Source organism: Chinchilla lanigera, unplaced genomic scaffold (assembly GCF_000276665.1).
Source record: "Chinchilla lanigera isolate Chin_1 unplaced genomic scaffold, ChiLan1.0 scaffold00161, whole genome shotgun sequence".
NCBI lineage: Eukaryota > Metazoa > Chordata > Mammalia > Rodentia > Chinchillidae > Chinchilla > Chinchilla lanigera.
The window spans coordinates 1,804,321-1,817,973 of NW_004955562.1; the positions used below are offsets into that span (position 1 = coordinate 1,804,321).

The 13,653-nt window shown below is 40.6% G+C and overlaps 1 protein-coding gene across 1 annotated transcript; it reads right to left on the reverse strand.

The window, feature by feature from the left end:
* Positions 1-116: 116 nt before the first annotated feature.
* On the reverse strand, positions 117-2,779 carry LOC102029911 (melanoma-associated antigen E2). The gene is given in 9 exon segments (XM_013509116.1): positions 117-292; positions 2,027-2,098; positions 2,101-2,214; positions 2,217-2,252; positions 2,255-2,365; positions 2,368-2,466; positions 2,469-2,536; positions 2,538-2,587; positions 2,699-2,779. Coding segments are annotated over 9 exon segments (807 nt in total).
* Between the last annotated feature and the right edge of the window lie 10,874 nt (positions 2,780-13,653).

Genomic DNA, 13,653 nt, shown 5'->3' on the forward strand with positions numbered 1-13,653 from the left:
GGAAGGAAATACTATTAAAACTAGAACACAGATGGTAAGAATAATATGTACTTTCTACTACCAATGCTTCCTGACTTCTAAATTTGGGCCCTAGTGCCCATTTTCTCAAGATCCCTTTAGCAGATACCACTCAACTGAAGTGACAACATCTTCCTCAGACTTCTCATGGAGCCAAAGAAGAACATGACAGTTGTCTCAGATCTGCCTCTGCCTTCCTCCTCTTCCACAGACTGCTTATATTGCCCTGGTCAGTCCTGTGGTCACTTCCTGTGGGTCTGTAGCAGAAGATACCCTGCCAGCAACTACACTTCAATTTGTTAGTTGCCCGGGTAATAAGACTCACTTCTGGGTCTAGGCATCAACCATATGGCCTCAACATGACCTGCGTTGCTGTCAGATGTCACAGGAAACACAAACAGGCATCTAACTACACCTCAGCCTCATAGATGGTTAATCACTTTGGTCAAGATCTCTATGCCATCAGTGCAGCCATAACCTTATAGTTAGTGGCTCCCAACCCATACACCCTCTTTGGACTGTTACTCAATTGCTACAAAGGTTTGGGAACTCTTCCACTAATTTCAGGGAAACCCTAACAAAAGATTTGGCTCCAGGACAGCCTGTTTCTGTGTCCCTTCCAAGTCCAGCACAGTCTCCTGAGAAAGAAAAAATGAAGCTTTAAAACTGTAAAGTGTCTGTAGGCTGTCAAATTGCTAAAATACCTCTCCTGCCTGTAAAATCACTTTAGGATCTCTGAGCTGCCAATGCCACCTCAAATGACCTCCATATCAATTGCGTCAGTCTACTACCACCTAAAGCCTGCTGTTACACTTGCCTGGACCTAAAGGATGCCTTCTTCTGCCTTTGATTGGCTCCTGTTATCCAGCATCTCTTCATCTTTAAATGAAAAGACCCCACTTCTGGACTTAAGAATCAACTGACCAAGCCTCAACCTCCCAGAGGTTCAAAACTTGTTTACCCTCTTTGAAGAAGCCTTCACAGCTGACCATGCTAGTTTCCCAATACAAAATATCACTGTATTTCTGATTAATGACTCCCAAGCTGCCTGCTGTAATCTCTGCTATAATATCTGGCAAAGTCTCTGCTGTAATATCTGGCAGAAATTGGTTACAAGAAAGAAACTCCACAAATTTCTTGAAGTTGATAGCTTCTATAAAATCTGGAGATGCTGGCTTCTATAGAATCTGGATCCTTGAGTTCATAAAAACAATGATGCTTACTCAGACTGTCAGCCCCTGAGAGTGCCCAGTGGCCTACCTGTACAAATACTTAGATCTGGTCACTAAGAGCTGCCTCCCCCTTTGCCTTTGCACTCTAATAGCCACTATTCTTCTGATCAAGAAAGTTGACATGCTTACCTTAGGCCAAGACCTAACCGTCCAGGTGCCAAATGCTGTACTGGATTTCCTGAATAACTGTGAACCACTCAGTCCTTCCAGATATCTGCCCACCAAGCTGGGCCCATTAGACCATGATTGAAAAATAAATCCCCTGCCAGATGCTGAGTACACTGTGTTTAGGAAGGAAGTATCTCTGTTAGGAAAGGAGTCAGACAGGCTAGATATGCTGTGGTCACCTTGCACAAAGATATTTTGGCCAAAGTTCTCCTGCTTCTATTTCTTGCTGCTGTTTGGAAACCTGCCACCAACAACACCAAATCTGCACTCCTAAGCCCCCTCCTAGAATCCAACTGACTGAAACATCAACCCCAGCCAACAAAACTTTACCCAGTACTCCCAGAAGATCCACTTTAATCAGTCAGACCTGCCCCTATCATATGTTCTACAAGCTCAAGCCACAGTGCTGGCACCCAGAGCCCTGCAGTTAGCTCAGGTTTCAGTGTCTGTGTCAGTGGCCTGGCCTCCCCCGTTTAAAGATATGCAGATAGACTTAGTGCTCATCTACACTTAGCTGGCCTGGCCCTTATCCAAGCTGAGAGAGCAATAAAAGTTTGTAGGGTGCTGTTGTGAAAAATCATCCCTAGATATGGCCTATCCTTGATTACTGGCAGCAACAACAGGACCACATTTGAGGGGCTTTGTGCCATATACTGACCAGTACTCCAAGAATTGCATATGCAAAATTGTATAGTGAGGAGGTTTCTTGCAATCCCAAAGAGGTTCTTAATCCTCTCAAGGTCATCCAACACATCAACCTTCAGCAGCAGGTCCCAAATGGAGATCTCTTTTGCCAGTTGCCATTCAGGAGGATGTGGCCTAGGACCAAGGCCGAAGAACTGCCCTTGTCATATCCAAGGTGTCTGCTAGTCTTTTAGTAGTCTGGGAATCCCATTTGCTGACTGAGTTGTAGATGTTGGCCTGGGGATCAAGAACCCTCAGTATCAACCTAAGAGTTGATGCAAGTGAACTCAATCTCATCTGAGTATCTCTGAGAACTGATCTGAGTATTCTCTGAGAAACTCCAGCATCTCTGACTACTGGACAGACCTTCAGTTTGGCTTTTCATTACCATGAAAGTCACCAAAGCAATCTACCTGTTTAGATCATGCAGTGGACCTGAGCATCCTCAAATATTAGGACTGCTTGTTGATGAGGACCTCCATATTATTTGGTCAGTGGCAACTTGAGCACTGGCTCCCTGACAGTTGATTGGAAGATGAGAACCCTAGAGTAGACCAAGGATGGGTTTGCAGGGGAGAGCTGAAGATATTAGCCACCTTCATTTCACCCCCACCTTTGGTCTAATCTGCAGTCAACTCTGGGTTGTGATGGTACCCATTCTGGCTTACCAGAGACATGACTCTAGGAAAAAGGAGGAGGAAGTGATCAGCCTGAAAAAGGTCATGAATTTTCTTGGCAACTAGGTACAATGCTGATGTTTGAGTCCCCGAAACTAGATGGATCAGTGTTGGCAGCCATAAACGTGCAAACTTGTTACAAAAGCATTTGGAAACAATGAACACAAACTAGGAGAACTGAGCTCTGTTGCTACCTACTCAGGTGTATTCAGGCTCTGCAACATAGTGCCTATGCCCTGTTGCCATTGTTCCATTCCTGCTTCCCACTTTTTCAGGGCAGGTGTAACTGGTCCAAATGGTTGCTGATGGACTCGAACTTATAAGAGTAGTGAATTCAGAAATGGCCAACAGATGGTGGATGCTTGACGATGCTGAAGTGAGACTTAAAAAACAATCCCCCTTAAACTCCCCTCTCCACCCTTGTAGCTAAAACTTCTTGTTCTGGTACAGATAAGATTGGTAACTTCATCCTGTAAGCAGAGTTTATGTCATCTTGCTCTTGTGGGATTCATAAGGCTCTGTCCTCTTTCAAGGCTCTTATTGACTGCTTTGTCTTCTTTCTATACCCTTGCTTGCCCACCCCACCCCCAGTTTCCAAAGGCCAATCAATCTCCTCAGGCGAATGTATAAAACTAGGACATTTTTCTTTTTTTAAACACACAGCACTTTGGACGTGAGTTCAACTAGGTCAATATGCATCTGAAATCCCGGAAATAAATCCTCCATTTTTCATTGATTTCTCAGATCTCTTGCATACTGCAACATTTCTAACAACCCAGATGGGAACAGAGAAGTCAGATTTGCTGTCTCTTTTGTCTGCAGACCAGAGAGGGCCTGAGCAGTGGGATTTCTGAGACCTTTGGTGCTAACAGGTGAATCTTCAGCTGGGAAAAGTTATCAGCCTTCCCACAGCTTGGAGACCTATCCCTTGTCAGTGCAAATGGAACCTGATGGGATTCAGGATGATGCTGGCACAACAGTGCACTACCGGGCTGTGGTAAGGCCCAAGGGGGGAAATCTCATTCCATCAGGTAGAAAGGGGAGCCTGATCAGCCCTGGGGGAAATGTGCCTAGTAATCTGATGTACATTGGGTCAGATGAAACCTATAACACCAAATGGAATATGGAGGAAGCCTGCAGTTAAAATTACTCTCTGACAACAGGCTCATACTGAGAGCAGCTTGCAGGTGACTTTCAAACAGTTTGCAGGATAGGCCTATAATGAGAGTGCCAAATGAAATGCAGGAGTGGCCTGTAGCAAGAAAAGTTTGCAGAGAGTGTTGAAATTGCAAGCGTGGCCTACAACAGGAGGGGCTAAAAAATCCAACACTGGGATAAAAACAGCTAGAAGAAGAGAAGTATATACATGTGTGTATGAGAGCAAAATAAAATATACAAACCCAAGGTCATCTGGGCTCAGGTGGGGAATGGGGGAAGAAAGTGGTTTAATCAGTCTGAAAATGAAAGTAATTGAAAAAAATGATTTGCACCATAACAGACAAAGACATGAGAAGCTGCTTAGCTTTATTGCACCAGGAAATACAGGTGGGGTGCCACAGGCAGGCTGATAAAAAAGGAGCACCCTATAAAATGTGGTGATGACAGTGATTATCCTGGATAGGGACTGAAACTTAAAAAAATAACACCTGAGCAACCACGTAAGATAGAGGCACAAAGCCAAGAGACTTAGTTCCAGCTGCACCTGCTGAGATTAGAGAAGCGAAACAGGGGTTGCCTTTTCATTGCAAAATAAATGTGGGGAGAGACAAAGTCCCAAGGCCAGCTCTTTCTCGGCATTACCAACCTGCTGCTGCCTACAGGTGTCTGAAAGCTTGAAGCTCAATGGCTAAAGTCCTGTAAGGCCTAAGGAGGGCTTATAGGAGGAATCAAATTACAAATTTTAACTGATTGGCAAATGTACTTTTTGGTTCCAGCTTGAGTCGATGTGCATAAAACCTTTCTTGTGCGTTGCAAATTTGTAAATTGCAGTTACTTGGTTAATGTGCTCTTTTCTCTGCTTTTGTAGGTTTAAGATAAGACCACTGATTTAAGGTTTCTCAGATGTCTGTTAGCCTGGGCATGCTGGCATGCATACCTGTAATCCCAGCACTCAGGGGGCTGAAGCAGGAGGATTGTCATGAGTTTGAGGCCAGCCTCAGCTACATAAGTGAGTTCAAGGCAGCCTGTATTACCCAGCAAGACACTGTCTCAAAAAAAAGAGACCCAGATGTCTGTTAATAGTCAAATTTACTATCTGAGGGTAAAAAGGACACTTTAAAATTCTAGCAGCTACAATGAAGTTTATTCTAAAAGGTTTATAGTAAGTGAGAGAAAAATATTAAAAAGCCTATAAATATAAGAGGTATACTTTTGATATGAGATGATTCTGTATGATAAAAGTTTTGTCCTGCTAAAGAAATAAAAGGAGAGATAATGACAAGACTGAAAAGCTTATGCATAATGAAAAAACCTTATGGAAGTAGTTTACTTTAAAATATATATATGGTTACTTGTTAATTTTGTGGAGTTCAGGTTGTTCCTTCTAAAAACTCCCACATGAAAAATGATCAAATCAACATGAAATAAAAATGCTTTAAAAAATAATTTGCATCAACAGAGTAGATATAATAGAAAAAGCACCAAAAGCCATCCCATTAAAATGTGTATTGGCTAACTTCAAAAGAGGCTATATGGAAAACTATAAAATAAAGTGGACACAACCAGAGGTTAAAAACTACTTATAAAATATGTGAGCTCTCTTTTGAGCATAAATAACTGGACAGGTGGACGGTCAATTAACAAAAACTTTGGATACATATAGGATGGTGAGCAGAAACAGCGGACTACTAGGACATTAAGATCAGTTTTCCTACATTGATTTATGGCTAAATATAGTGCAGACTACAACCATATCACTTCAGCCCTATCTAGCTACTTACTGACAAAACCTAGAGGGTTTTGGTGGCATGAATGTAATCCAGCTTTGAGGGGTGACTACCAAAATGTATGTAAATCATGACCAGGAGGTCAAACAAAAAGCTGATAGGAGGCTCAAAAAAATAAAAAAATAAAAAACCCAAAAAACCGGATCTGTTGACAGCAGCTCTCACAAAGGGGGAAAAATCACTAAGGTGATAAAGATAAAGGCACTGATGAAACAGGAGTGAAACCAAGCTGGGATCTGCCAGGCAATGAAAACTACATTGGGATCAATGTAAAAATGTGGATACTGACAAAATAAATAGCCCAGAATGGTAACAGATGATAAAAATTCCCAAAGTAGGAGGCTGCCTGCAAAAGTCTATTACCTCCAAGGGGAGAAATAAAAGACACATGTTTTTTGTGTCTAATTGGACTGACAGAAACTAAATGTTACCAGGACTAGACCAAACTGGGCTCCATCCCTTAGCTACTCAAAAGCCCAAGTTCACAATGAGAGTAGGGGGGTAATTTATGGACTTTTTGGTAGATGATAAAACTAAACACTTGGTAATGACACAGACCATTGGGCTGTTATCCAAGAATCACATGACTATTGTTAGAGCTGCTGGAGTCCCCAAAAGGGGCCATTTTTCTGGTGTGAGAGGTATATCATAAAAAAGAGACCTAACATAAGTTCCTGTATCTTCCAAACTGTCTCGGTGCCCTACTGAAAAGAGATTTACACTCTATTCCCAAATTACCTTGGGCCACAGGATAAAGAAAAGACAATACAAGGTTGACAGTGAGCAAAACCTTACATAACTGTTCAATATACCAAAGAGTAATGTCAAGCAACAAAAAGGGCTAATAAAAAACACACTGAGGCAAGAGCAATGAATAGAAAAGATCTTCACACTGAGGGTGAACTTTGAAAAAGTTACTGGTGACAAGACAAAACTAAAACTAGAGCTGGGACACATCTACAACATTGCTGAAAACACATTAAAAATCAAGAAACAGGCAAAATTGGGGGCTGCTTGGCAGCAATAATTGACAGCAGAGAAAAAACAGTGGTGGCTCAAGGCCGAAAAACATACACAAAAGAGCCTGACAACTGAAGAGAAAGCCACAAGGCAGCACAAGGGTACACTGGAGGAAATCAAATGATTCAAGGCCAAGGTAAAAGAGACTCATTGCCTGTGGAAGCATATGAAACAAGAGTCAGCTCACCAGCTACAGCTGGTCCAAGAGGCTGCCCAGAACAACTACAGACAAAAAATTGAACATGCTATAAAGACTACATGTTAAGACAGAGACAACTCAGCGAGTGACCAAAGAAGCCAAGGAGGTTCAAAAATTTGCCAAATGTAAGGCAACACAGTCTGACCAGCAGATAAAAGAAACAGAGCAACTAAAACAGTTGACAGAAGAAACACATGCCCAAACCAAGTTACAAATGTAACTAAAAACACAAAAAGTACAATGGCACATATGAAAGGATATCTCACAATGTGAAAAAAAAAACAAAACAACAGTAGATATGCAAAAACAGAGTATCCAAAAACACCTATAACATCGGTGGTAGAATCAAGAGACAAAGATCCAAGCCAAGACCCAACAGGTAGAGACAACCAAACACAATAGGCTGCACATTAAAAGGGAGATTTACATGGTATGCCCATGGCTGGAGACAACAGAGCATCAGTGCAGTAGGCTAAAGACAAACTACAGTCTTTATGGTTTGTGTCTAGATTTCCCCCAAAAGGCTCATGCAGTCATGGGACAAGCTTCTAGAACTTGCGATTGGCTCATGGGCCAATGCTGGGATCATGGGCATGAATGCTACACCTGTCTGGGGGAGAGTAGCGTGCATGCAATATAAGGGAGTGAAAGAGGCTTGGTCTTTCTGCTCCTCCCTCTTTTGCTCTTGTTGCTTTTGCAGTTTTCCACCAACATGAACTGTTGCCCTCTTCCATGTGCTACCCTGCCTTGGAGCCAACTGATTATGGACTGAAACCTCCAAATTCTGAGCTAAATAAACCTAAAGGGGAAACCTAGCTATGCCCTTCATCCAAGAGCTTCCTCTCTTGGAGACCCCAAATTACTCTCCAAATAAAAAGACATGATTTGCCTGGGAATTTGGAAATTATATCCAGAAAATATGATGGAAACTTTCTGATGAGCACTGTACTGCCTTGACTGAAGGGTTATGGATATATGTTGATACTTGTCTACACTTTCTCAGGATGGGTTAAAGCTCTCCCCCATTTGAACAGAAAAGACATTAGAGGTGACTAAGGTGCTGTTAAAAGGCATTGTCTCAAAATTTGAACTACTCCTGATCTCATGGTTAGATAATGGACCCACATTCATAGCTGAGATAGTCCAAGTACTCCACAGATATTTAGAAAATGAAAGCTTCACATGTCTTACCAGCCACAGAGTTCAGAGAAAGTGGAACACATAAACTAGACACTCAAACAATTGTTGGAAAAATATTTGCAAGCAGCCCACTTGATATGGGATCAAGTCTTGCCCATGGTCCTCCTCCATGTCTGGCACACCCCCACTAAATAAATGGGGTATTCACCTTTTAAAATTCTATTTGGCCAGCCACCCCCAATCACAGGTCAAATTAAAGGCAATCTTTATAAGCTAGAAAAATTGTCTCCAACCCAGCAGATATAGGCTTTGAAAATAGCCAGTCAAAATATTCATGATTGGATGCAAAAAAGGCCCATAAACCTGACAGACCCAATACACCCATTCAACCCTGGAGACTTTGTTTGGATAAAACAAAATACAACTCTGGGGCTCATATGACATGAGCCTTATACTGTAATCTTGTCTACCCCTACTGATGTTCAGGTTACAGAAACTATGCCTTAGATCCACTACCATTGGCAGAAGCCAGTGGCTCAAGAGAGGTGGGCCAGCCAGCAGGATCCAGACCACCTGAACAGCTGATCCTCTGACAAGATCAGGCTTCCACCAGAGACAACAACCCTGCTCTAGTCACCACAGAATCTGACTAGTCTACACATGGCTGAGGCTTAAGGAAACAACAGCCCTGCTCTGATTAGTCTAGAAGCTGACCAGTCTACACATAGCTGAGGCTTAAAGATCAACATCGGGATACAACAGCATCATAACTCTCTTTTCCTTTTTTTAATAATTCGCACTCTGTCCAATAGGGTGCCAATTTCCCATAACAAGGTAAATATTAATTATACTGATGCTCTCTTTAAACCTTATTGTAGAAAGCATCAAAGGGGAGAAGGAAGCAGGAATTGGTGAACAATCCCCTTCAAACTCCCCTCTCCTCCCCTGTAGCTATAACTTCCTATTCTGGTACAGATAAGATTGGCAACTCTTTCTTGTAAATAGAGTTTATGTCACCTTGTACTCACAGGATTCATAAAGCTCTGTCTTCTTTGAACACTAAGTTAGTAATTGATTTGTCCTGCTTCTATAACTTCTCTTGTCCCACCCCCTCACCCCAGTTTGTAAAGAGCAACCAATCTCCTCAGCCAAATATATAAAACTAGAACATTTCCTTTGTTTTAACACCCAGCATTCGGGAAGTGAGTTTGGCTGGGTACACCTAAAATTCTGGAAATAAATCCTCCTTTTTCCTCATTGGTCTCCTTATTCTCCTAGATTCTACAGCAATGCTAAACTTCAAGATTTCCTGTGGGATATAAAGCGCCATGTTAATAGGGAGTACAAAATTCAAAGAGGAGGGGGATGTTAAAAATAACAATTATTTCATAGATACATTAATGCATCCACCCACTCAATAGATATTTCTTGAGCATGTGGCATGTGCCAGTTACAATGCCATGTGCTACAGTTACATTAGAGGATAAATACAATGATTACTCCTTTCCATGTGGAACTTACATTCTATGTAAGTTCAAACAATGATAATAAAAGCTACCCCTTTATGGAGCACTATGCAATAGGCACTGTTTCTAATACTTTTGCTTTGTTCATATTAAAATAATTTCATGTCAACTATGAGATAGCTATTGTTAATAGTCTTTACTTTGGTGATAAGGAAACTGGATCAGGAAGGTGAATTTACTTATCCAAGATCAGGCGGCCACAAGTAAAAGAGATCAAGAATTAAAAACAAGTCTCTCAGAGTCTCAAGCATATGTACTTCTCTCACACCACCTGACCTTCAAAGAATGTTTAGTCCTACATATTAAATCCTATTATTAGATCCTATTAAAAATTGACCACATAAAATAGATGGAAATAGATGCTCTCATGGACAGTCCATTAACATATAGTACAATCAAGGAACAATCAATGATTTACAAATTAAACTGGAGGATCTCAGACTAGGGATAGTTGCTAAGAAAGCCACAAAGAGGAGTTGAACTCTGAAGGAAGAAAAGGGTGGGAAGGATTTAATGTTTCTAAAGGTATTCTAAGCCTTAGGGAGCACCAAAAGGCTAGGCCTAGAGTTGCAAAAGTAGAAAGTAAATTTGCATAACAGGCACTTGCCCAGGGGGCCCAAGGCAGAGTACATTAGGATGAGTAAGAGAGGATGAAGGTGGCTAGAAAAGAAAGATTGGATTTCCTATACTTCATTTAGTAGTATGTCAGAACTGGATGGAGCCCCACAGGATGAGAATGGCACAACATCAGAAAAGAGCCTGTTCATGCAAGAGATTGTTTATGTGTGTGCATACAAAAGTGTACATGTGTGTTTCGGGAGCTTTAACTCAAGCACTTTGGCCAGGAAGAAAGGTCAGCTATTTTATTTTCCGGGAGTGCTGCCAAAATAGTTGGATTAAAGAATAGCTTGTAATCTAGTGGTGAGCCATAAAGCAATGTGGTGGAACACTGGGGAGAGAAAAAATTATCTAAATTGGCAATCTGCAACCACAATTTAGATCCTTCCTTAAATTCTTGATGGTAATGCACACTATTACATTCAGTAATCCTGTACCTTGGAATTCCTTTACAGGCTACTTTCTTTACATATGCGACTAAACACTCACCTCTGACATTTTTCACATTCAAGATGCTTTTTGGCACAGAGTATAAAGGTTATGACCGTGAATTTGGTGAAACTGGGCTAAAGAAATCAATGGTTATACAAATGAATGTTCCTACTGCACAATGTAGAAATGTCTGGTTTATGTGCTAATCGTTCCTTGGGAGAATTTTCTGGAAAGCATAACTCTTCCAAGATGCTACAAAGGTGTAATAGAAATCAGATATGATGGGTCTTACTTGCTCTTTCCCCTTCTGCAGAAGCTGTCCATGTTTCTTCTCAATTTGAATATTTCTCAAGAGGAAGCTCAGGAGACAATTTTTATTTTGTTCAGTTATAAACAAAAATAGATGTGTGTTTCTCTCTGAAACACAGGTCACAGTTGGAAAGGACCTCCTCCTACTGCCTGTTCCCTCCTGTGATAAAGGAAAACAACAGTGAATGGTACAATCATACCTGTGAAATAATATCTTGATCTTATTCCACAGCATTAAGTTCCTTAACAAATTTGTTCCTACTGACTATAGATTTTCATATTTATCCCCCAGTATACCATTCCATAAATTCAATTCCCTGGACACATTGAGCCACAATTCTGATCTTAGGCCTTTCTGCCTCACAAGTCTCAAACAGTTTTAGTTACTGTGTAATTAATATTGAAGTTTCAGTGTCTGTGACTGACATATGGGATATTTTCCACTCTGTTTAGATGTGAATGTGAAAAGGTGACTTGATACACTCCCATGCTAACTTCTTTTGATAATTTCTGATTTTTTTTATACTTTTAAAACATAAGATGTTTGTCATATGAATGTTGTCTTCAGTATGATCTTTTAAATTTTATTTTATGGAAAATATTTTTTAAAATTTCATGACAAAATGATAGGAGAATAACAATACTTAATACAGTGCATGTCATTATCTTTAAAGTAGTTTGTCAGAGCACAAGATACAGGCATAAAATCTTTTCTAATCAATATTACCACAAACCTTTCTTTTTAAAATGAGACACTAATAATATAACTAACTTTCATTTTTCCTTTTCTCTTCCATCCTCCCCCTTTCCTCCATCATAGTTCCTTTTTCCTTTTGAAAAATTTCATCCTATTTCACAATATCTATTGAACATTTTAGACCTTACTTATGCTTTTAGTTTCTCACACCATGGAGACAATATAACATTCACATATGAGAGTCTGATTAATTTCACTTATGAGTACGGTCTCAAGTTAGACCCATTTACCTACAAAAGTCTCCAGTTTATCCTTCGTTATGGCTAAGAAGTACATCACTGTATAAAAATACCACATCTTTTTATCCATTAATTGATTGATGGACATTTGGATTATTTCTAAGTTTTAACTATTACAAATTGTGCTGCTATAGACATGGGTGCACATATATCAGTGTAGTATGATGTTTTCAGTGCTTCTGGAAAGATACCCAGAAGGAGAATAGTTGGGGTAAATGAAAAAACCTCAAATCTTAGTTTTTTTGAGGAATCTCCACACTGAATTCTACGTTGGCTATACCAGGCTACATTACCATCAAGAAAGGAGAAGAGTTCCTTTTCTCCCACAACTCCTCCAGCATTTGTTATTGGTTGATTTCTTGATGATAGCTATTCTTAGTTGGGTGAGATGGAATCTCAGTTTTGTTTCAATTTTCATCTCTTGGATGACCAACGATGTTGAACATTTTTTCATGTATTTATTTGTACTTGTATTTCTTAATCTCTGAAGTGTGTATTCATCTCTGATGCCCAGCTTTGGACTGGGTCTTTGAATTTGGAGGATCTGATTTTTTCATTTCTTTATATATTCTACACATATTGATCATTCATCATTTCCATCATTTTCCTCTGGTCCTCTATTTTTATCTATGTCTACTGTAGATTTGTTCAGCAATTCCTTTGTCATTGTTGTCAGTTCTTTTTTACCTGAAATACTATTTCTGATCTGATTTCCTGTGTAGCCTCATGCATTTGTTTCTTTACTTTGGTTGCTATCATTTCAGAAATGTCAGGGTGTGTGTCTTTCATTTTCCTCTATCTCATTGTGTCCTGGGCTTGTTCTGTGTGGGGTGGAGGTCTGAGGTTGCATTTTACTTCTGTGTTTTGTCATATTATATTTAAAATATTTTTATTTTGTTTTATGTGTTGATTGTTGTAAATTTTTGTGTAGGTAGCTTTATCACTAGTATCACTGCCTGTGTAAGAAGTGTCTAATCTTCACGGAAGTTTTCTCTGTGTAGTTTCTTGGTTTTTCTCTTTCCCAAAATCCTACCTTTCCAATTTATTAAGAGTGACTTGTTATCTGTTTGGTCAGTCTCTAGTCCTTTGGTGCTAGGGTGTGGTGAGGTTATTACCACCAGATATGGGTAGCTGGGGCCAGAGTCTTCAGCCAATACTTCCTTTATGTCCCTTTGTGGCTTTTCTTCTTTCCCTGTTTCTCTCAGCATCTCTCTGCTTATTCTTGTGTGGCTTTCCAATACAGACAGAGTTGTTCTCAGTCCTAGACACCATTGGCTCCTTCTGGTCCGTGCTCAGCTTTCTGTGTTCCTCGTCCACTGGCAAGTCTCTGTGCTCTCACACCATTTGTTGCAGGATGGGGTGGGATGGTGTGATATGGTCTGATACTCTGCTCATTCTGTTGCAATCCATGGCTGCTCAGTCCCAATTCTTACTCCTCTTCTGAGGGGATCATGCTAATTTTCCACTCATTGCTTTACAAGATCTGCCACCACTGCACCAGCCTCAGCTGTAGTCTAACTTCCTTAGTCAGGAAGGGGGTTGCTCTATGGTACCTTTCTGCTTTTGCCCCAGGAGCATGGGGACAGCCTTGTGCTGCACTGTCCCCTGGTGCAAAGCTGTTTAACTCCCAACACCTGTTTAACCACAGGTCACGGGGGAGGTGTCAACTTTTCCATGTACTATGCACCC